Source organism: Homalodisca vitripennis, chromosome X (genome assembly GCF_021130785.1).
Source record: "Homalodisca vitripennis isolate AUS2020 chromosome X, UT_GWSS_2.1, whole genome shotgun sequence".
Taxonomy (NCBI): Eukaryota; Metazoa; Arthropoda; class Insecta; order Hemiptera; family Cicadellidae; genus Homalodisca; species Homalodisca vitripennis.
The window spans coordinates 59,757,471-59,783,690 of NC_060215.1; the positions used below are offsets into that span (position 1 = coordinate 59,757,471).

General features: G+C 32.7%; 1 protein-coding gene across 2 annotated transcripts in view; it reads left to right on the forward strand.

The window, feature by feature from the left end:
* Positions 1–26,220, forward strand: part of LOC124369048 (regulator of nonsense transcripts 2) — a 129,279-nt gene that overhangs the window by 47,914 nt on the left and 55,145 nt on the right. For both annotated transcript variants that reach the window (XM_046826744.1, XM_046826745.1), the window contains 6 exons: positions 1,880–2,027; positions 7,301–7,519; positions 11,960–12,168; positions 13,469–13,592; positions 24,300–24,458; positions 25,045–25,224. In XM_046826744.1, coding sequence (XP_046682700.1) covers positions 1,880–2,027; positions 7,301–7,519; positions 11,960–12,168; positions 13,469–13,592; positions 24,300–24,458; positions 25,045–25,224 — 1,039 coding nt within the window. The remainder of the gene's footprint in view (positions 1–1,879; positions 2,028–7,300; positions 7,520–11,959; positions 12,169–13,468; positions 13,593–24,299; positions 24,459–25,044; positions 25,225–26,220) is intronic.

The window sequence follows — 26,220 nt, forward strand, 5'->3', positions numbered from 1 at the left end:
AATGAATCTATGATCTTTTTTGTAAACAGCTAAAAAAAGCCAATTATTGCTTGGCACTTCTTGCATCTACACATGGAGCTACACCTGGCATTTCTTGCTCATACTCTAGGGATAATGTCTGGCACTGAAAGGGTTAAATGATCCATTGTTCAGGAAAATATTAATTTTTCAAAAGCCATGCCAGATTACCAAGCGTGCTGAATTATAGCATTCTGGATTAATGGAATTTTACTATACCTAATTTTTGTTCAACTAAAGGATGTTAAAACAGAATGTTTCAGATGTACATAATTTTCCATAATGTACATAACAGTTTTCACAATATATTCTTGATTATATATATAGAGTTAAATTTTCTGTGTCTGTATCTATGTATGTAATGTCTGATAGAATGATTACTCTCTAATAAAATTTGTTGTATAAAGTTGGAATTTATTGTACATGTTCATGGATTAATACATGGAGTACACAACACTCAAGATAAATAATAATTAAAATGTAAATTTTTATAATGTGGCAGCCAGTTGGAAATTGAACTAATTAACAGGAAAACAAGCACAATTTACTTCTCTGATTATCAGTACTATCTCAATTTTCATTGTGATGAGTAGCAGACCAACAAAGATTGCCTAAAGGCATAATTTATCACAGTAGTACAATTAATCATTTTTACTTTCAAAGAGTGTGTACGGGCAACTTGTTTCAAAAGTACCTATATTCATTTCTTACTAGTAATACTGTCAACAACTATTAATCATTGTTATTAGATTGCATTGTAGCTTGGGGTGATATTTATTAGAACCACAAATCTGTAGTAAAACCTCATGCCGTCCTGAAGGCTATTCTTAAAGGAGTCTTGTGCATTCTAATTTTAGCAGAACTAAGTTCAATCATCGAGTTTGAATTTTAACTTAATTTAAATTATACATTAATTCAATCTAATTTAATTTGAGACCTAATCTGTAAATGTATTCATTTAGCATTTGACTATTTTCTCAGGATGTTATACAGTTAATATTGATGGAACAATACTGCACAAGTACTACAGAATATTGAAATGTTTATTATTGGTACACGAATACATTTTTATGTCTTATTGTGGCAAGTATTAATAATAAAACACTAATTCAGAAATTTGTACAGAAAATACACAAATTAATTTAAAAGTGAACAAGATATTGCACAGCCACGTGGCCGCTTGCTTTCTATGCATCATCTCTGCTCAACCAATGCTGTAATTTATGCTCCGGTTTCTACAGATTATGTTAAATTGACATATTTTCAAGTCTATACAACCACTTGAATACATGCAACATGTAATGCGACCAAAACTTACGTGAGCAATTTGTAATTTTACAAGAAGAGGCCAAACCCCTTTTAAGCCTTATTCTGCCCGTCCTCATGGGCCGCTGGCCTGTGTGAGGATTTTATGAAACAAAATAAGGAGGAGGGGCGATACAGTATAAGATTGGTGCTATTGATAAAAAGTCCTATGGACAGGACACATTTTTTTTAATAGTTTTTAATTTAAAATGAGCTTAATTTAACTGTACAATAAGAAACTTGTGTGAACAATTAAATTGGGAAGAGTTGGTATTTTAAATTGAGAACAGGTGGTTTTTAATATTTTTACTATTTTACAGAAGTTTGACTTCTTGTGGAAGTATTAGGAGTAAGTCTTAGGATCTATTTTTGCATAATAAGGGTTTTAATTTTAGCATGTAAATTTTCTCAAAAGATAATCTCTTATGTGAGTGCCATTAGCAAAATACACCTATAACAATGTACTGAAGTCCACTATACCACACAGTGTTAATATAGTGTTGTACTTATACACACACATACATATATAATGTTATCTGGCAATTTTATGTTACAGGGTCCTGTTTGGTGTGCCAAGAACTAGGTTGGACTTGCTGCCGTTCTATGCCCGGCTTGTTGCTATTCTGAACCCATTGTTGCCTGATATAGCAACAGACCTTAGTGTGCTCTTGAAACATGACTTCAAATACCATATTAGGAAGAAGGTCAGTTTATGTATTTGTGTGTGTATATATATATATATATATATATATATATATATATATATATATATATATATATATATATATATATATATATATATATATATATATATAGTGTCATAAACATTAATTCAAGGTTTATGTTGCAAAATTGTAACTACCAACAATGACTTAGCTTATCACCAGTCACTACAGATTACAACATAGTGACCTCAATTAGCATGGCATTGTTAATATTATTTGTTAATTTGATTCAATCATATTTACAGTTGATACAATTGTAACAGAATTGAAATGAAAATGATCAGGATTGCTCTCAATGGTTGGTTTGTGGGTTTTTTTTCCATTAGATTGCTTCTTATATTGATTTAAATTTCATTGTAAGTTAATTTAACCCTAATATTTTAATTATTTAAATTAGGATTTAATTCTTAATTTCAGTATCTTGAAAACAGGCAATTTGTGGGTGGAAAAACACTACACATATGCTACAGAACAATGTAATATTTATTTGTTATAAACTGTATGTGAAAGAAATATGGTTTCTGGTGAACGGTGGCTGGCTTTCTTTTGAATTCCTGTCTTGTAACTTGTGAGGAAAGATTTGTTCCGATCAGCAACATACGATATTGTGACCATCATCTGTGAAATGTCAACACTTATATTACAGTTTGACATGTTAAAGTTATTATACGGTTAATTCCATTGTGGGAATGTGGAAAGTAACCAACTGCACTGACTAGTGTTAAACTAACTTTGGCAGCTAGACAGCTATGCGAACACTGAACAAAAAGTGAGTTGTTCTATATATACGTGGATAGTGATGCCATTTCCCTATTCAACCAAAAATGTAATTTACACTCTGATTTCAGTAGTTTATCTTCAATTTGTACATTCCTGGTCCATTTGAATACTTTTGAGATCTAGCTGTAGTTATAACTTCTGTAAGTTACACTGGAATGGGTTGTATAGTGTAACTTTTTTATTTTGATTTTAATTGAGTTTATTTTTTAATTTGTATTAAACCAAATGTTATTTTATTTATATTTTATTTTATTCATACTTTATTTTATTTATATTTCATTTTATTCATACTTTATTTGATTTATATTTTATTTATATATTATTTTATTTACTGCTACCTCAATGTTGTTACAGGAAGAGTACGTGGGTGAAGGTAAAGTACTAAAATACTACATTTTATTGGTCAAATATTGATTTAAAAGCAAAATTAAAATTTTTTTTATTATTGTTTTATTTGTTTTTAGTTTTTATTTTTGCTTTGTTTTTATTTTGTTTTATTTTATTTATATTGTTTAACAAACAAAATATACAAATGTTTTATTTTTGTATTATTTTGAAAATAAATTGTGTACTGAAGAAATGTTAAATATATTTAATTTTATCTAAGTAAAAACAAATTATAATCCTTTTCCCCCAAAAATTTCAATCTATTTTACAATAGTTTACTTGTCTGAGCCAGTTTCTGGTAAGGAAGAACTATTGACCAACTAACTAGTAGGAGACATCAGTTCCGTGGTTGGCAACAGAAGGATTTGTCTCAACCCAGTGTACCGATGAGAATACTTCGCAGCGGCATCAGCAAAATCTTCGATTACTTCACTGGTAACTAAAATAAGGTAGGGGTGTTCTCGTAAACTGTCCAGTACCGTAACATGAGTGGTTGAAGCTGGGACATTGAATCTCATGTCAAAATAGATGTCCAGGGATCCTCTTCCAGAAAATTTTTGTATCAACATGATATGCGTTCTAAGTAGGTAAATTTTCAACTACTATATTCTGTGTATGTTGAGATTTGTTTTATAGTACTGTAAAACTGTACATCGATTAATCTAAAGTTATTACTTGTATGTATAAATACGACATAGCCATTTTAATAACAATTAACAAATGCCAAAAACATAAATTGAAAAATGTGTAATATTGTAATTCGAACCTTTTACACAGACTTTTAATCTCTGTTTCTCTTAAATTTACAGGTATTGTCAGTAGGCCACTGATCAGGTTCGAGCACCTTTAGTTCCTTGAACATTGATTCGTTGATGCACCAGTGTGCTTGGCAAATGGGATTTGTTGCTGGAAATCGTGAAAATTCTTTTTTTAATTGTGTTAATTGTAATTGCCACCAACTGATTGATTGTGGAGTTTTTTCATTTTGTGTTAAGTGAACTTCAACAAATTTGCATTCATTGATAACTATTTTTGCTTCTAAAGTTTTAGTTTCAGAATTTTCCTTTATAACCTTGAAAAACCAGACACTTTTTAAGTTTGTCTGCACAAAACACAGTAAAACTTTTTCCCAGTTTTGTAGAGATTCCTCTGGAAGATTACAACTTTTTAACTAATTACTGTACATTATTCGTTTTGTAGAGATTTTACTTTTATCATTCTTAGTTGATTCAAAGATTTTATAAAATACACTGTATCTATTTCAAGTGGTGTTAATGGCTGTAGTAAATAAACTTGCAACTCAACATGTTCTTAACATTTTGCATATTTTTTTATTTGTTGGCCAAATTCACATATACATTCCCAATGTTAGTTTTGAATTTTTGTTTGATTTGGTGAAAAAAGAATATAGTTTGTCCACAAATATTTGGAAATTGTTGACAGCTCCCACTTCATCAACTACAATGATGATCAACTACTACCCTGAGCCAATGCTAACCTGTAGTTCATAAAGTGCCAAAGAATAAAATTAGGATATGATTAGATTAGGATATAGCAATAATAATATTATTATAGGATTAGATTAGGATGTATCAATAAGTTTCCAATTCTAGATATTTTTCTCCAGCATAACACTTGAAAAGTTACTGGCAAATGCCACTAAGTTTTCTTTAAGATATGCTTCGTCAGAACCATGTTTACTTAAGCATAATAAAATACGTGCTGACTTTTCCATATTTTAAGTATACTATGAATATGCTTTTGCTTCTAAAGGTGATTGATTTATCTATAAAAACAGTTAACTTACCAGTTACTTCTTAAAATTGATTTAAAATCCTTTTTTCATCTCATCAGATACATGACTTATTATTTTCATTGCAGTTTTTAGAATGTTATCCAACACCTATTTATACACAGTTTAACTATGAATTTACAAAAGACCAAAGTGATATTTAATTTATATCGCAGAGATCAATAAATTTGTCAGCTGGTACATTGTCCACACTTACTGTTTTAATGTTTTCAAATTTTGCTGATTTCACTTCTGCAAAAAATGCTCTCTTAAAAAACTGTGTCTCCCTTTCTTAACATTTCTTTAAAAATATACATGATATTTATATCATTATGAACTAAGCCTTAGTGGTACCTGACTTTTGTCAAATGGTTTAGTTTGTACATTCAAATTAGGAGTATGCAGAAATTAACAGAAGGAACCTAATCACTAATGTGAAATAGGATATTTATATCATTATGAACTAAGCCTTAGTGGTACCTGACTTTTGTCAAATGGTTTAGTTTGTACATTCAAATTAGGAGTATGCAGAAATTAACAGAAGGAACCTAATCACTAATGTGAAATAGGATATTTATATCATTATGAACTAAGCCTTAGTGGTACCTGACTTTTGTCAAATGGTTTAGTTTGTACATTCAAATTAGGAGTATGCAGAAATTAACAGAAGGAACCTAATCACTAATGTGAAATAGGATATTTATATCATTATGAACTAAGCCTTAGTGGTACCTGACTTTTGTCAAATGGTTTAGTTTGTACATTCAAATTAGGAGTATGCAGAAATTAACAGAAGGAACCTAATCACTAATGTGAAATAGGATATTTATATCATTATGAACTAAGCCTTAGTGGTACCTGACTTTTGTCAAATGGTTTAGTTTGTACATTTAAATTAGGAGTATGCAGAAATTAACAGAAGGAACCTAATCACTAATGTGAAATAGGATATTTATATCATTATGAACTAAGCCTTAGTGGTACCTGACTTTTGTCAAATGGTTTAGTTTGTACATTCAAATTAGGAGTATGCAGAAATTAACAGAAGGAACCTAATCACTAATGTGAAATAGGATATTTATATCATTATGAACTAAGCCTTAGTGGTACCTGACTTTTGTCAAATGGTTTAGTTTGTACATTCAAGTTAGGAGTATGCAGAAATTAACAGAAGGAACCTAATCACTAATGTGAAATAGGATATTTATTTAGAATACAAAATTGAAGTGGTAAAATGCTTTAACTTATCTATTTTTATGTAAACAATATATAGGGTGAAGCAGGGCCTCAATACTTATTTTGTAAATAAATACTAATTCATTCATACCATATTACAAGTGTGCCAAACCGTTTTACTGTAATAGGCATTGTGTTATTCTTACTATGATATGAAACAGGGCCAAATATTTTCCAAGCTTATTACTGAGGTATTCTTTTAAGGAATGTGTGGGAGGAGCACTTTTTGTGTGCTCAAACCAAGAATTGCTAGAAAGCCCATAACCCAAATATCAGTAAACAACAATGTGAAATGGTATTAATGAATGGTACATCTAAATATCTTTAAACAAACATGTTTGTAAAAAAATATATTTATTTCCAATTGTTCAAAAGTGGCAGTTTAAAAACAGAATTGAAAGTATCAATTCATAGAATTAAATAATTTCTATCCAATAAACATGCTTTTAACAAAGCAATCAATACTATTTTAGTTTTAGAATGTTTTAATACTCTTGTAGTATTTAACAAAATTATAATTTTAAAAGATAACAATTATGCACGGTTAAATTGTGCATACAAAATCTCAATATACATTTGAATTGGAAAGGTAGTTTGTACCACTCTCATTTGGTTTTGTACCATTCAATCAAATTATGTTCAGTCTAATGAGATTTTCAAAATTATATGTCATATAACCCATTTTTACGTTAGAAAATTTGAGAATTACATCCATCCTATACATTGGGTCCTTTTGGAGAATTTGCAAACGTTAAATATAACTTTCTTGAATTCTTTAGGGTCAAATTAGGTGCTGAAAATAAAGAAAAAGTGTTAAAGTTGATTTGATTGCTATACATACTATACAGGTTGCCTGTTTCACTCTGTATTTCCTTTCAAATGGTTGACCTAATTTGGTTCCACTATTTTTCTTGTAACCATATTTCTAGAACTTTTAAAAGAAATACATTCTCTTTTATTAATGCAATGTATATTGAGGTTCAATATGACTAATGATTACATGTATTTTATTACTAATTGATATCAGTAATTTCCTTAACAAATTGCTCTGTTCTAGGATCAAATAAATATTGAATCTAAACTGAAGGTCATAAGATTTATAAGTGAACTTGTAAAATTTGACCTGTACTCTAAAATTGAAGGATTGTACTGTCTTAAAGTCTTACTTCATGACTTTACACATCATCACATTGAAATGGCTTGTACTATGCTGGAGACATGTGGTCGCTTTTTCTTCCGAAGTCCAGACACTCATCAAAGAACTAAAGTGTATTTGGTATGTATATGGGTAAAGTAGTTCCATGTAGCCTTTTTTCAAGCTGCATGAAAAATTAGGAAACTGTTACAACCGTATAATATCAGTAATAAAATTAACATTATCTCAATGAAAAATCTATCACTTTGTATTTTGTACTGTAATGACAATGTTACAGAAATAATATCTAAACAAAATAAAATGTAATTATTAGATAACAATGGTATGTTACAGTCAAGACACAAAATTAACCTAATGGTAAAATGATCATGTATATATACATATATCATTATATTGGTTCGTATCCCTGCGGAGCAAGTACTTTTTGTGATGAATGCCTATTGAAATTAAATTAGGCTATTGCCATTTATATAAATTTAAAAATAGAAATAATATAACTGTTTCTGAGTCTATCAATGACATATATACAAACATCCTGTTTATACATATGTACGTATATATATATATATATATATATATATACACATACATATATATTTATATATACATATATACATATGTATATATATATATTTATATATACATATATACATGTATATATATATATATATATATATATATATATATATATATATATATATATATATATATAATATATAGGGCTGTTGAAGATTCCTTTGTTTACTAATTCATTCGAATGTTGATTACAGATGAGAGGTGTTATGTCATCTGTATAGCATACAATAATAGGCATGGAGAGAACATTAAAACTAGAATCACTTACATCAATACTGGATGGCCCAAGGATAGATCCTTGTGATTTACCATTCATTAATTGTTTATTTCTTTATTTATTAGATTTTCTGTTGGCCTGGACTTCATATTTTGTCTCTGCTCCAAATGTCAGAATTGGCACATCATGTTTTATGTATATTATTTAATTTTTTGGATGTGTCATTAATTATTTTTTTATTTTTGTTTTCCTTTTAAATTTAGGACAGGAAACTGAGGAAATGTCTCACTGCACTTAATTTTATAAGTGGCTTCTACACGACTTCCGGTGTCACAGGGATGCTTACGATGGGTGAGAATGGGCATTGGCCTACTCCCTGCCAATCGCATAGTACAGCCACCATCAGAAGGGATGGTGGGCACAATGACGCTTTCGGGGAAAGCTTTCTCTTTTTTTCTTCTTATATCTTCTTTTACACTGAAGCTTGCAGAAACCTCTAATGCCAAGGGAGCCTTACCCACTCTAACAATTATCCTCCACAGTAAACTACACCTCTGAATCAAGTTATCCCTTTACCTCATTATCTCAACATTTGCAGTTATTGAGTGTTACTCCTGGGCATCCATTGGGTTGCCCAGATGTAAGTGATGATACATTGGCTTTTGCTGTACTCAGTATAGGTTCTACTGCCAGGTATAAACTAACCAAAAGGAAACCCTCCTTGGGTGTCTTCAACTCTTACTAACCACTTCCCTGTTAATATTGCAAGCTTGTCTTTCTCGTCCGTTTCTTCATTGTTTTATTATACATTAAATGATTTAAGCTACAGTGGAGTCCCATTAAACCGAACTTTGCTAATCACAAAAGAATCTTTTTAATAAACAAAGATTACGTTTTTCATGTTGTGTTTAAAAAATTAAATAACAAAATGGTCAAAAGAGTTGGTATTTTGGACTATAAATACTAATTTTTAGTATTGGAAAATATAGTATTGTACATATTACAACCATCGAAGACAATTATGAAACATTAGAGAAAAAATTAATCAAACCATTATATGTACAGTACTGTATAATCAAGCTGTGAAAATAGAAAACTACTCTATATCATTACACCTCTGTACTTATTCGAAATCATAAACTCGCTCAGACTCTTTGGCATAACAATATAAATCTACTGGAAGATGTTCCACCATTGCCTCATCAACATAACATCTTTGGTTGTCACTGCATCATGTTACTCTAAGTAGCGAAACAGTTTTGCATCTATATGTGTTACTAATTATTTCGTATCACCTGTTTCTTCACTTTCATCATCATCCTCCTTAGTTTCTTGCTGACTTACTGCAACCACAATATCCGTATCTTCCATGTTTTCATAATACCTTCACAGCTAGAAATTTTATGGACAAGTTGAAGGAGTTATTCTATTTCATTTTTATTTCATGTGCCCTTGGCAAAACTAGGAATGAGCCTTATTTTTTCTAAATCTCAGGTTTGCTTCATTGGCAGCCTTCCATAAATTAGCAGATTAATAAGTCAAGTCATATTTTTGATTGTGTGAAGCAAGTAGAGTGATCTAGAATCATATTCTGAAAGATTTGTTAACTATCTTTCTGTAAGAGCGTTTTACATTTGGAAATGCACTCTGATCCATGGGCCTCTATCATGTGATCATTATTATGTGATTTTTTAGTAGTTAGAAAGGTACAGGTCAGTGTTATAAGCTCGATGGTCGAGATGTTTCTAGCCATGTGGTCTGCTTTGACATTGGTTGGCAGTAGTACGTGGACAAGCATTGTCATGAACCAAGACAAATTCTTATCTTAGTCTCATATGTTATCTATGTGAATTGCTTGATTCATTTTCTCACAATTTCATCAATTTTTACATTATGACTCTAATTGTGACCGGTTTAATTAATATCAACTAGTTTCATAGTACTTGCATTCTGACACCAGTTAAATAATCACACTTCACAGACTGTGGCAGAAACAATGGTCTTCATATTTGAAATAAAAGTAAAACATAAACGCAACACACTTTTGCTGTAATGGCATCTGTGCACAACTTAAAAGACGAGGAATGCAGTGTGCATGTTCAAAGTGGCTATTGTGAAAGCAGGGTGTAACAGTAATTAACTTTTCAAACATAGCGCATAGCCCACTGCAACTGAACCAATCATACAGTATTTGTATTCTTACTTGGAAAAAATTATTTCACACTACTTTACAATAATGATGAGATAGACAATGCTGGTTACACAATAATTCATGTAGTACAATTTTGAAGGATAATGTGTGTTAGTGCTTTAAGAGAGCACACTAGTTAGCTGCTAGCCACACAACCAATGATAATAATAAGAATGTTTTTATTATCGTTCAAGCTTACTAAAGCATTTGCAAAGTCATTCATGTAGAACAGTATTGCCATGTCACTAAACTACTTAAATCAATAATATAACAATATTAAAAGTCATGACAAATAAGTTAATAAACAAAGATAGATCAAAGTAGTTATTGATTAAAAAATCTCAAGAAACTTAATCACTACGAAAACTAGATTTAAAATAATAATAGAAACAAAACAACTGTATATATCATTTACAAACAAAACATGAATTTATTCATTAAGAAAATTATATATATTTATATAATTTTAATTATACACTTATTGTAAAACATACAGCTGCACATATAAAAACTAAACTCTTAGTTTAAACATTTACCACAGAGATTAAGAAAAAATAGCTTAAAGAATAAAAAGGGTTGTTAATAAACCATTTAAAGATAAAGATAAATTATGTTTATTGAACAAACTTTTAACAGGTTAACAAACAGTGTAAAACAAACTGGTGTATTGTCAAAATATAAAGTACTAATACTATAATATGTTTGTTTACATATATATTGATGGTTTACATATGATATGGAGCTAAATTTTAAAAAAAAATTGTTGTAAATAAGAACTCATCTCTAATCCAAAAATGTTTCAGAAACTCATATTTTATTATTTTATTGCCTATGAAAGGTTAAATATATGATTATCTGTTAACACTAATGGTTTATTGTTAATATTTAATATATATTTTCTTACGGGAAAGTCTACATTAAATATAAATTATAACAATTAGATAGCTGTATATTTAACCATTCATTAGTATTGAGAAGAGTTTATATTTATAACACAGTTTAAACTTTGGCTCTTTGTTATAAGCTGAGCATTAAATGTGTTGCTGACAGCTAACCTGTGTGCCATCTAAAAGTACTAATTTGTCTAGATATGATGATCATTGATTTTATGTAATATTTCAATTGTAGACATTTGGTGAATATGTAAAACACGAAAATATTATCTAAAATCTGTATCAGAGTTTTTATTTACTTCAGACATTTTGTCACTAATAAACTGTTGCTTAAAAGATTATTGTGTGATTGAACAGTGTGATCATTACAAATCAAGGTGTTACACGGATCCTGTTTAGTTGCCCACCTTGTACTTAGGAAAATGGTCTGATTTTATACTGATTCTTTAACCATGGAGCACACAGTGCAACTAGAAAAGTCACAAATGCAAGAAAATACCCCTTATTCATAAAGAAATGAAGTAAAGAAACGCTGATATGAATTTGAAAGCATTACACAGTCATTCATGATTTTGGCATGTTCAGTCTTTCTTGATTTTGTAACTTACTTAAAAATCATACATTTAGGTATATTATCTTAGAACTTTTCATCAATTTAGAAATAATTTTTTTTTATTTCTTAGGAACAAATCATGAGAATGAAGACAGGTAAAACTCTTGACTCACGGTATGTGACTATGATTGAAAATGCATATTACTTTGTGAATCCACCTGAGCTACCAGTGACCCGCGTGAAAGAGAGACCTATCATGCATGAGTTCATACGCCACATCCTCTATCAGGATTTGACAAGGCCTGCAGAAGCTCCCAAAGTGCTTGATTTCATGAGGAGGTAATTTTTTTTATTTGTTATTTTGTATTCAGTAGAATGTTAAAATCCTTTAAATTAAAGCCAAAAAACTTTACACATTTACAGATGGATATTCTTTATTAAATTTGTATTCTGGTAACAACGAATAATCCTTTAACTTAGGGTTTAAGCTGAGATGAAAATTGTCATAGAAAAAATGCTACAAGCTCTTCAGACCTTTTAGCAAAAATACTTGTCCTGTAGCACTTACTGTATTAACCCTTATAACGTCACAGACGCCGTATGGCGCATAGACAAACTATCTCCAAACGGCAAAGACGCGGTACGGCGCATCGACACAAAACTGTGTCTATAGCAAATTTAAGTTCCTTTTAAATCCGATCAATGTCACTAACGGTATGCGTCAACCATGTGTGTGGGTTATTGACCTATGTCAAGCGTCAAAATATAGCTGTCGCGTTACATTGTTTGAAACAATAGACGCGGTGTCTAGACACTCTCCCCGCCACACGGCACAGATGCCGTACAGCGCGCGCGCTTTTGTTTGCAGTTTGGCTTCAGGTAGTGCGTGTCTAACCATCACTGAGTCGGTTTCCTTCGTCGTGTTCTCTGTTTATATGGTTTTTATTTAATTTTATTATATATAATTTATTATAAATATAATTTATTTTAATTATATTTATATAATTGTCTGGTAATGTTTATAGTTTAGCTAATAAAATTTTGTGTGCCTTTTATTTTGACTTTATTTATATCTACAATTTAATGACCCATAAATATATGTACGTACAAGATAATTTTTAAATTTTTACTTTTTTATACTTACCATAATTATAGAAAGTAAAAATAAAAATGAACTTTACACATTTAAAATTTTTTTTTTAATATTGTGCCGTTTGCTGGAAGTCGTGAAAAGATATACTGACGTTATAAGGGTTAATAGCATTGGTGTTTTGCAGAGATTCCTGTAATACTTAACGAAAAAGTCTGAAGTTCTTTATTACTTTAGCCCCCAGAACCAATATTACATTTGTAAATATACTGTTGTTAAAATATTTAGAACCTCAATAATTAAAAGATTGTTGTGAAGAGGTTTGATTAAAAACAGTATAGTTACAAAATAAAATGTTACATTTATTGTAAAAATGTACTAAAAAACGAAGTCTCAATGTAAAATTCAAAATAAAATATGACTCTTGATTGTAAGATAATGAATGTAGTATCCATGTGAAATCGTTAAACAAAACTGTCTTAGCAACATTTATCTTTATGATACAGGGTAAATAAAAACAGTGACAGTAAAGTTTGGTGATATCTTTAGGTTAAACTGGAGAGACCAACAGATCTTCAACTATGCAATCAAATGTTTAACTCAGGCTTGGAATGTGCCATACCCGAATATCAAGGATCTAGCAAATCTACTTGCTGGGCTTGTTGAATACCAGGTAGGAACTTGTGTTTTAACGTGAGGTGACGTAAAATATATATATATATATATATATATATATATATATATATATATAGTAATATTCTTTTATATATATATATAAAAAAGAATATTACTACTTTTTGTTTGGAATTAATATTTCTAGTGCATGATTTTAAATTCTAAGAAGAATACAGAAATTTTACTTCATTATGTGTTACAACATAAAAAAATATTAAAAAAAACTGGTATCTCATCTATTCTTTAATCGAAAATCCGAAAGCATAAGGTTAAACATGCAAAAATATAAACAATTTGAACACATTGCTGATGAACACACCAAAGTCCAAATAAAAAAAAAAAATGTATTTTTGACAAATCCTAGTTTTTGGATATGATGTTATTTTTTTAAAGAATTTTAATGTCCATGGAACGCTTATGAGTGCAATTTTAGAATGATGGCCGCAATCTTAATTTTAATGTGTCATTCCCTTTATCAGTAAATATTTGGCCTGTTAAACCTTTGATCTGTCTTGTAAATGAGGTTGTGTATTTCCAATGTTGTAATTAATTGCATGTCAAGCGTGGGGATGACTTGTCTTGAGTAAGACGTGGTACAGTTCGGCTCCATATTTTAGTTAATTTTTTGTGGTAAACTCGTTAATGTCTAACGCAAATCTTACACAATTGTATTTGTTATATTTTTTCCAATTCATTACAAGTAATATTTTTCCAATTCTTAATCTTTTTGTTGCTATTCTTACGATAAATTGATCATTATTTCATGTTCCGATCTCCGCCTCATCTAAGATCAGGTTCAAAGAGCAAACCGGTTCTCTTATCTGCAACTGATAAGCCCGTACTCCAGCGCTCGCTCTCCACTAAATCGACAATGCAGCTGATAACAAGCCCTCCAACACACTTCATGCTGCCTTCGTATAGAAGTGTGTCAATAATTACATGTCAGGCGGTGAGGGACTGAGAGCTCTCTTCGCCAAGCTCACCGAAGCAGTCAAGTCTGCCGTCGAGTCTGCAGTGACGAATGCCCTCGCCAATGTGCAAAAAGAGGTTAAGAAGTTGCAGGATGAGGTGATCATCCTAACAAGGCATGTGGGTGAGCTTGATGAGAGGCTGGGAGAGAGGTCAGATGAGCTGGAGCAATACCAGCTCAGAAACAACATCCGGATATTCGGTGTAGAGGAGAAGACCGCTGAAGACACAGACTAGCTTGTGATCGACCTCTGCCGTGACCAACTAGGCCTGGAGATGACCCGAGAGCAGATGAGTCGCAGCCACCGTGTTGGGAGATTTCAGCCTCGACCAGCACCTGACGGCCGTGAGAGGAGTCATGCCATTATTGTGTAATTCTGCAGCTACAGGGACTGGCAGAAGGTTTTTGATTCCAAGAAATGACTTAAGGGATCCCATCACAATAAGAGAAGATCTGACGGCCCGGCGGACAGAGGTATTACGACAGGCGACAGCGCGTTTCGGGGCCAGAAGCACTTGGACCCAGGATGGACGCGTGATGTGGGTCGACCGTCAGGGTGCTCAGGGTGTGGCGACGAGACTGGCGGACCTTCCTGTGGCAAACATTGGACTGGCTACACCTATCAGCTAAGACTACTTTTACTTTTAATAATCACAATTATTTTGAAATTATTTTATATTATTAAAATATGTTTCACTATTATTTAAAATCTTGTGTCTTAAGTATAGAATAGAAGTAAACATTTTTATTTATTTTTTATTTTATTTTTTTCGCCTAAGTTGTGTATGTATGTTTGGGTGTGTATGTATGTACGTATGTATGTGTATATGTATGTATACCCTTCAGCGAACTACATATTTTAGTTCAGAGTCTTTTACCTCAATAAAGCTGGCATACAGCCATACTATTGGTTACTAATGATAATTATACTTGATTTGAAATTAATTGTATTCGTAATACCTGTTATTTTGTCTTCATAAACAGTTTATATGAGTGTTGTATATATGTATGTATACTATATATAGCATACTTAATTCAAATATTTATAATTTATGAACCTATTAGAGATTGTAACTATATGAAACAAAATATTTGCTCGGACATATTAATTCATTACTAGATTAAATATTATTTATTACATGTTTGTTTTATGAGCTTATCGCCTTAATTTTTAGTCCAAGTTAGAACAGTTTTAAGTTTTTTCCTTCCCAAAATTTACTTGTTTACTTTTTGCCAATATTGAAATTATTTACTTTATTGGAGCTGACCAAGTGAGTAAATGAAAACTATGTCAGTACTACTGGTACCCACGTTTCATTGTGTGAATGTTTAAATAATAAAGATATTAACGATTTTTACTGTCAGAATATGTCTTTCTTTATTAAACCGTATGAGTGTGTGTGGTTTGAGTGTGTAGCCGAGTCTTGTGCCTGTGTCAAGTGTCGCTCCGCCTCGTCGTGGTCCTCGTCACAACTAGCCGTGCCCATGCTCGACGCGCTGTCGGTGTCTCTGCCTCATGTCCTCCCCACCATGCTCTCCGCCAATCACTGTCATCTTTCCGTTCTTTTCTTAAATTGGCTCACGTCAACACTCAGTCTCTCTTCTGCCACATAGATGAAATCCACACTATTTTCGATTCCATTCAATTTGATATCATTTTAGTCTCTGAAACCTGACTTAAATCCCATATAACTGACATGAGCGTTGAGCTTCGCGGGTACAATATTTATACAAACGATCGCACTTCAAAGGGAGGTGGTGGAGTAGCCGCTTTTGTAAAATCTCATCTTCCTGTATCTGTCCTTTACTCTTCTGATAACTCCAGGTTAGGACGTCCTGAGTACATGATTATCGATATTAGTTGTAATGAAATACACGTTCTAGTGGCTGTGTGCTACAGGGCACCTGGTCTGGATTTTCATGTGGAATTCGAACACTCACTTATCAATTTCATGGCTCCTTACTGTCATCTCATTGTAATGATGTTATGAGTGCGATCTTGAGAGTTTCTAGTAACGCAGTTGGAGCCGATAAAATACCTATGATATTGTTGAGATATATTCTTCCCGTAGTCGTTCCTATAATTACAAATATTTTTAACAGATCTCTTTCTTCTTCAATATTTCTGTCTGTTTGGAAACTCGCTATTGGTCGCCCACTTCAAAAATGTTCATGTCCTGGTGACCCCTCAGATTTCAGACCTATTAGCATTCTATCAGCTTTATCTAAATGCCTTGAGAGAGTGGTGCATCAGCAAGTATATTTCTTTCTCGAATCCAATAAAATTTTGTCCAACTTTCAATCAGGATTTCGTACTAATCACAGTACAACCAGTGCTCTTTTAAAAATCACTGAAGATATACGTTCAGCAATGGACAAAAGGCTTGTTACCATTTTAACGCTTTCTGATTTTTATAAGGCTTTCGACTGCGTTTACCACCCATTGCTTCTTTTGAAATTGTCTAAAATCGGATTCTCTGATGGCTGTGTGGAGTGGTTTGGGTCGTATCTGTCAGATCGTCAGCAGTGTGTTAGATCCAACGACAAAGACTCCTACTGGAAACCTGTGAATCGAGGGGTGCCAAAAGGCTCTGTCCTTGGCCCTCTTTTTTTTCAATTTACATCGACGATTTGACTGCTATGATCAAACACTAATTTTTTCACCCGTATGACGACGATTTGCAAATTTACAGTTACTTTCCCGTTTCAAACTATCCAAACATTATTGCTGACACTGACGCTATTGCAACGTGGGCCTTCAAACACGGACTGAAACTTAACGAAAGCAAGACTCAAACTATTCTTATTGGAACTTCCAGACTTCTGAGCAGTATCGACTTGAACAACTCTCCTACACTCATATTGAACGGTCGCCCTCTTTCATACAGTGACAAGGTCAAAAATCTTGGACTGACTATTACAAAAACTCTTAGTTGGGCTGATAATGTTACTGAGACTTGTGACAGGGTATTTGCTGGTATTCATAGTCTTAAGCAATTTGCTATTTATTTACCCTTGAATTTGAAAGTAATGCTAGTGAAGACCCTGATTTTCTGCCATTTCAATTGCTGTAGCGAAGTTATAAATGACATGACGGTTGAGCTCTCGGACAGATTACAACATGCTCAAAATTATTGTGTTCGCTTTATTTTCAACCTTAGATTATTTGACCATATAAACACCCTTCATCAATCAGTTACATCTGTTAAAGTTGAATCTACTCAGTCAGTTCCACATTCTTAGCATGTTACATTCTATTATGTATAACGATTATTCCCCTTCTTATCTGTCTGAACATTTTTCTTTCATTTCTGAAACAAACAATTGGAATACTCGACGTGGAGCCTCTCTGTTATCTATTCCTGTTCATAGATCCTCTATGTAGATCTCATAGATCTTAACATCACCTGATACTGCAGGAGGAGCTCATGGACGCCAACACGAAGGACGAGAAGGTGGTTGATATTACTCACGGACAGTTAATGGTCGGACTTAGTGGTCTGCTTGATCAGAAGCTTTCCAAATTAGCAACAAAAGACGATTTGGTCAACCTCTCAAGACAGGTGAAAGAGCTAGGCGAGGAGAATAAAATGTTGAAAGACGATGTGGTGCGCCTCCAACAGCAAGAAAAGGTTATATGTAAAAAACTTTTAGATCTAGAAAGCCGGTCTAGAAGAAACAATCTGATATTTAGAGGGCTTAAATGGACGGAAAAGACAAGCAGGTGGTCCTAAAGTTTTGTAGGGAAATGTTAGGCTGTGGGGATAGACTGTGGGTTAATCGGGCACATCTTCTGGGTAAGGACGGTAGTGCGGTGATAGCTCATCTCCCCGAGGATGCAGATGTTGACTACATCATGTCCCGAATTTCATCCCTGAAGGGAACAGGGATTTGCCTATGGAGGTACGTCATAAACGTTCGTGTCTAGCGGCGGTGCGGTCCGAGGTGGAGCGTGTGGCTGGCAGGATGAGGATGCCTTTGGCATTTGATCACCTTACCATTAATAGCACCAGGTTTGCATGGGAGGATGGAAAGCTAATGGCAGGACAAAGAGACGGCGCTGACCAGTTAAAGACGCTCTTCAACCACAGCTTTATCAACTTCCTGGATGGGCTGAGAGAGCGGGCTCCAAGACAACAGCGACAGCCGGGAACTCCAAGACCGGAGAGAGGTGCGAGCACGGCAACAACGACTGTGAGAGCAGGTGTCAGGGACGAGCACTGAACCGGCCGCGAACACCACCGAGGGCTGAGGGGACTTTGCCGATCCTGCATCCGGGGGGCTGCTGAGCGTGAGGGAAAATAGTACTGGTTTTGGAAAGTATAATTTAAGAATAGTCTGCTACAATGTGTGTGGTCTAAAACTTAAGGCAAGTGATGTTTCCTTTGTAAATTTTATTAGTGATTATGATATTATTATTTTACTTGAAACGTTTTTTTTTCTGAACAGGATATCGAATTTATTGTAAGCAAATTTAGAGATTTCAAAATTCAGGTCAGTCCAGCAACAAGATTGGCTAGCTTTGGTAGATTTATTGGTGGGTCTGTATTTTTAATAAATTTAAAATCAACTTTTGCAAAAAACATACAATTTATATCAGTAGAATCGTTTACAATTCAGATAAATGACAGCCATAGAAACAAAAAAATCAATTTATTGCCGGTTTATTTAAATTATAATTACTGGAACATGGATTATACTAGTCTACTGAATTTTTCCGAACGTAATCATATAGACAATTTAGTAATTTTAGGTGATGTCAATGGAAGAGTTGGTTTTGAGCAGAGTATAACGGAACTAATGTTAAATGAATTAAATAGTGACCTTAGTGTTATTAGAAAATCGAAGGATTCAATTTTGAATGGGAAAGGGAAACGAATATTGGAACTATTCGATCATTTAGGATTAATTATTTTAAACGGACAATCTCCAGGATATCAAAAAGGAGAATACACTTTGGTAGGTGCTATGGGCTGCTCTGTTATTGACTTGGTGGCAGTGTCAATAGACTGTTTACAGCTCGTCCGTGACTTTCAAGTGGTTTCCCACCCCGGTTCTGACCATTTGCCAATCGAAGTACCTGTTGAAGTGAGTGACCTTGCCGTTGTGGGAAGAGGGGAGAGGGAAAGACCGCTACCATTGTTACCTAAATTGAAATGGACAGATAACAATAGTAGAACTTATGTTAATAAAATAAATAGTGTATTTATAGATTATGAGTTGAGTAATGACAACCAAGAAAATGTATGTAGGGTAACTGAAAGCATAATTAATGCAGCAAGTTTCAAATTAATACATAATCAGAAGAATTATTTAAAGAACAAACAGCCTTGGTTTGATTATCAATGCTTAAAATTAAGAAAACGCGTATTTAAGTTACTTAATATTTTTCACAGAACAAACTCTAGCAGCGTCAGAATGAAATATTTGGAAGCAAATAAACTTTACAAAATTTTGTGTAGGAACAAAAAAAATTGGATATTATAATAAAGTCGTTCAAAATCTAAACCAAGTCAGACATACAAGGAACTATTGGCGGGCGATCAATCATTTTAAAAGACATTCTAATAAGGATATAGGGAATATTACACCTGAAGAAAGGATAAAGCACTTGGAAAATCTATTGAACCCTCCACTACTATCCAGAGGTGTCAGCTATGCGGAGCCGGCAGTAGCAGATTATTATTTGGACGTGGAATTCTCTGAAATTGAATTAAAAACTGTATTATTTAAAGCGAAGTCTGGTAAAGCCCCAGGCTTTGACAGAGTTCCCTATGAATTTTTCAAAAATGCTCCAAATTCCTTACTTACCACTTTACTAACAATTTATAACAAAATTTATAAAGATGGCATTATACCAGAAAGTTTAAAAAAATCCATAGTTTACCCGTTACATAAAAAAGAAAGCCCAAATGTGGCAACAAATTACTGTGGTCTCTCGTTTATTGATTGTATTGCTAAATAGTTTACTGGTATGTTGAATAACAGGTTATATATATTGGATTGAGGAAAAAAAGATTATTACCGAATTTCAAGCTGGTTTTAGAAAGGGTTATTCCACAATTGACAACATATTTAATTTAACATGTATGATAAGTTTAAGTTCATTGATGGATTCAGGAAAATTGTATTGTTTTTTTGTGGACTTCACCTCTGCGTTCGATTTTATCGAGAGAAAATCGTTAATATACAAGTTATCGTGTTTGAGAGTATCGACGCGGATGTTACAGACTATAAAACACCTGAACAATGGCACGTCTGCTAGTGTGTGGTGCATGGAGGGGTTGACCCCTAGTTTTGCCACACAGATGGGCCTCAGACAGGGCTGCATTTTAAGTCCGTTATTATTTTCTCTTTTTATTAACGATTTAATCAGTTCAATTTGGGGGGAATTATTAAAAAATAACAAAGTTCCATTGAGTGGTAAATACACGTGTTACAATACAATAATACGGTCTATTTTGTGTTATGGCGCTCAGGTGTGGGGATGCTTTGAAAACGAGAAGGTTGAGTCGGTTCAAAAATATTTCATTAAAACATTATTCTCTCTCCCTACTAATACGCCAAATTATGTTTTATATTTAGAAACAAAATTTGAAAAGTTGCTCTTTTATACCTTAAACTATAATCTTGATTATATTTCTAAACTTTTTTCATTACCACAAGGGCTACCTGTAATTCTCGTGAAGGAAATAATCAATAAACGCATTTATTGGTACCGGGAATGGGTAAAGTTGGGCCGCAATTGTGGTATCACTGTAGACCTAAGGATAGAGGAGAGGGAGAGAGTGGCGGATCAGCTGAGGAGCGTGGTGGAGGGGTTGCGAACCGCGTGGCGCACTGACTATGTAGGCAGAGCGAGGACCTCTCTGTACCACTCACAGTACCTGACCCTCAATCGACCTTGGCGACAAGTCGTTCCTCACTGATAACACAGATATCAGTATTATATCTTGGGCAATAAAGGCCAGAGCCGAACTTGTTGACCTCAATTACAAGCCATGGTTGCAGGAAGGAAACTTTTCTTGTTCATTGTGCAACATGCATGAAAATGAGAACGTGTTTCACTACGTTGCGGTCTGCCTGATTTTATCGCATATTAGAAAATATTATCTCGGAAAATATACATTATCAAAACGTGAATATGACTGCTATTTAAATGAAATGGATTGGCAAAGTTTAGGGAAATACATGACATTAGCTTGGAAGTGTAGGTGGGAGCTCGTCAATGAATTTAATTTTTAGTTTTTATGAAATTTATTTCTATTTTATTTATTTATTTCTTTTTTTTTCTTTTTTACATAACATTATATAACTACGTGGAAAATATACGTGTCTAAAAAAGTCTCTAAATTTGCAAACATTCAAATTATTTTTGTTAATTATTTTTTTTTTTGCCACTATTACCATATTTGCTATTTATAAATATGCATGTAAATATAGAAGATCGAAAGTTAATTTTACACAAAGTTTATTCGTTGTACTTTATATGTACAGTGCAATCTCGCTAATCCGGCAGTATATCGGGATTGGTAGTGTCGGATTACCGAAATTGCCGGATTAATGGGTGTATGGGTAAAAACGTACGAAAAACATAAAAATGTACATTGAAATTTATCAGAAACCAGTTAAAGTATAGTTTAAAGTATAGTATAAGTAGAACGCAAAAGTACAATTGGAAAATAACTAAATACACAATAAAACGTAATAAACAAACAGTACAGTATGCCTAATCTGGCTGTGAAATAAACAACGGAAGGATATAGTACAAAAAATTTGAAAATCAAAATGCAAACTTACCGTAAAATGAACAATCTGCATAGGCCTATTAATTACAGGCAGGAAAAAAGTCTTCGATAGTTTTTGTTTTTTAGCATCAATGAATGCTTCAACACTTTTTCTTGAAGTCCTTTGAGTGTAAGGAGTTCAGAAGCTGACGCACTATTTTCCTCCGCCCAAATTATAGCCGTGGTGAACGCACGCAGCGCCTGATCAGTGTTTACTGTCTGTGGAGCAGCTGCGACACAATCAGTTCCCCTCTCCCCTTCGTCGTCGTCACCGCTGTCGAGTATGTTTGCTACTATCGCGTCATCTGTCATTATTTGGCACAATTGTTCTTCTTCCTCCCCGGTGAACCAGTCATTTACATCAGTTTGCGTCAGGTCATTAGGATCATCCACAAGCTGCTCAATAATTGCATCTTGACTGGCATTGACCTGACCCGCCATCGCTCGCACAGTGCCGGATTACTGGACGTGCCGTATTAGCGCACAGCCGGATTATAGAGACTGCACTGTATGTGTATGTATGTGTGTGTGTATATATATATATATATATATTGATTTTACATTTTACGCAACAGGAGATACAAATATAACAACTGAACTAATTATAGCAACAAATTACATTGCTGTTATTTTTATTTCTTTTTGAGTTTAAATAATACAAATTGTAAAGCTGATTTTTTGTTTTTTGTGCTTTTGTTAGATGTTTGTTTCTAAAGCAGAATAAATGTGGAAAATGTATATATATATATTTAAATGTAGGGACCAACCAAACAGACGGTTTAATATCATTGTTTTATAGTGCAAATATTATCAGATGATTATCATGTTACCTTATTTGTAATCGTTTAAATAAAGCACTTTTTCTTCTTCCTCTATATACAGTAAATCATTCAAAGTCTCTGCTTGTCGACTCTGGAATAATCTCCCAGATCATATCAGAGGTATTCGAAGTCGGGAACGGTTTCAGGGCGTGCTTAGGGACCATCTGTTTCGGGCCTCGTCGAGTTGACGATATTGTGGCATAGGGTATGGGACGATGGCTTTGTATGAATGGTGATGGGTGAATATCTGTTAATTTCCTTGTAAGTTTTATTCTATTTATTTATTTTTAGTTTCATAGAGAACCTTAATTTCATTTTATTACTTTATATAAATAATTTTTTAATGTAAAATAGTAATGTAAACTGTATTGTGGTTCTTGTTTTACAGTAACAGTATAGTATATTAATTTATGGTTAGGTGTAAGAGAGGACTAACCTCGCCAATTGAGTATGTTTTACATTGTATTCAATAAAGACATTTTTCCTTTCATTTCATTAATTGTTGGGAGTTAGAATGTTATAATCTAATACCAAGGTAGTCCAGTCAATTGTAAGCAGATAGTCAGCCAGCAGTGGTGTGGAATGTGATGTTTGCAGAGTCATCAGGTTGTTGCCAGCAGCTGCTATGTAGTCAGACTTGGTTTAGTTTTAATCAATTTATTACAGAGTGAATTTAAAATTACTGGTCTGACTATTATTCGTACAGAAAAGGCTTGGTATTAGTATAATAGTTTTGTTGATTAGAGATGTCTAGATTTCTTCTTTGGTAAGTAATTATTGTGTAAATTGTAGAGAGAATTTTGTTCTGAAAGTATAAGTGAAAATAAATTAATGTACAACACTTCTGAATAAAAGGTACATTGAGTTCAATAGAATGCTGTAATTATTTCCCACTTCACTGTTAGGGCATGTGCCTCAAGGCTTCAAAATAACTAGGAATTAGTCTAGTTGATATTTTAACTTTTTACTAAAGGTTAAAAGTAAAATGCTGTAATATTACTTTGTACAGATTATTCTACTGTTGTGGCTAAATATGTTTACAGGGTATTCATGTAAACTTATGATATTACTATTTTGTACAGTTTATAATAAAACATTTTTAATATTTATATTCCCGCTTGTTTCAGGAGTCTGTAGCTGCTCATGTTGTAGATGGAGTTCTTGAAGACATTAGGATAGGTTTGGAAGCTAACACAAAAAATCTAAATCAGAGAAGAGTAGCTATGGTGAAATACTTGGGAGAACTGTATAACTATCGCATGGTGGAAAGCAATGACATATTCAAGGTACAACATTTTTAGTTGTGTTGTGCTTTAACAGGTCTATTTATGTGGATAAGGCTTTTTAACCATACTCATATTTGTCTAGTCTGTTCCTCTGATTGCACTGTTGTTAATTTGTTGCACTCTTTGCACTGTTGGATTTAATGTTTAAAATTTTTAATACTTTGGAATACAGAAATTGTAATTTTGTGATATTAATTTTTTATGGTTCCTTATGTATATAGGAACAAACATACCAAATTAAAAAAGTAAGTATCTGTATAACTGAGTTGTATATTTGGTTTTTGTGTAGTATTCCACAAAATAATTCACAACTTTTTCAAAAATAATCATAATGGGATAATTTGTTTTCTTTCACACAGAATGTACTACAACAACATATTTCAGCGATTGGTACTGTGTACTGCTGATCAGCTGTCGTCTGCAAATAGACTTATTTGAAGATTCAGTGGGTTCAGTTTCAACACGTCACTAGTTGTGATATTGTGGAATCATGAATTTTCCAAGAACATAAAGCATATATTTGATGAATGTAAAAAATGATAGTTAACCTCTTTGTGATATAGGGCTGTTCAATTTCTTTGTGTAGATTTTGTACTCACTGATTGCATTTGGAGTAGCCACAGATCATGATCATCCATCTCCTTGGGATCCTCCGGAACACCTGTTTCGCATCCGTCTAGTCTGCACTTTACTCGATACTTGTGGGCAGTACTTTAACCATGGACCAAGCAAAGTGAAACTTGATTATTTCTTTGTATATTTTCAGGTAAACTTATGTGTCATAGTTACTTTGGTTTATTATAAAAATATAAGTGTTAGTATAATATACTGATCTACATAGAATGATCAAAGTTAAACATACTGAAGTTTACAATGATATACTGAAAGAGTGCCTGATCAAATACTCAATTAGTTTATTGTACTATAATTTTTCCCAATAAAATTTTGGCAAATTTGATGTGTTATATTTAAATGAGTTATTCTATTAAAGTTTTTTTTCACAAAAAAAGTTTCTCCCATTTAATTTGATTTGTCACTAGGGTTACTTTACTTTTTTATGTTTTGGTTGGTGGGGAGAAGAGGGTTGACTCTTAATATAAACAATTACCTCCTCGTAAATATAAATATTGATGTTAGCCACAAATTCTATATTTATATATCTTTTATATTTTTATAGATAAATATTCAATTAAATAAAATACTATGTGATAAACCATTTTTTATTCTTGAGTAATTTTTTATAAATCTACTCGTTTAGAAGTTGTAGTCATATACGATTTGTAATTCACCCTTTGAAGGGCTCTTAATATAACTGTGTCTCTATTGGGCTTATAAAAATGTAATAATTCAGATCAGTTTGAAAGTTTGTTTGTTTAGTCTGATACTAATTTACAATCATATATCATAACCTCTTTTACTATTTTTCAGAGTACAAAAGTTTACCAAATAACTATTAATTTAACTGTACGTGTGTTATTTTTGCCATGTTGAATTTTTTTAATTCAAGTTCATCCCGTTAACCCGATCGCTGCAGCGATGGTCAAACATCGCCACGAAAAGCCACTTTATAAAGTAACTGTAATGCTTTTTGATGAAAGTAATGGTAGCATTCGATAGCGGATAAATAAATGTATCGTTTAGTATGAAGCTCGGTACTTTTCAATCTTTGGTACAAGGCGAAGAAAAGATGAATATTGTATTTAATTTTCATTCTTGTTATTTCTTTGCTGTTATTTATGTATTGGATAGTTAGTTTGTTTAT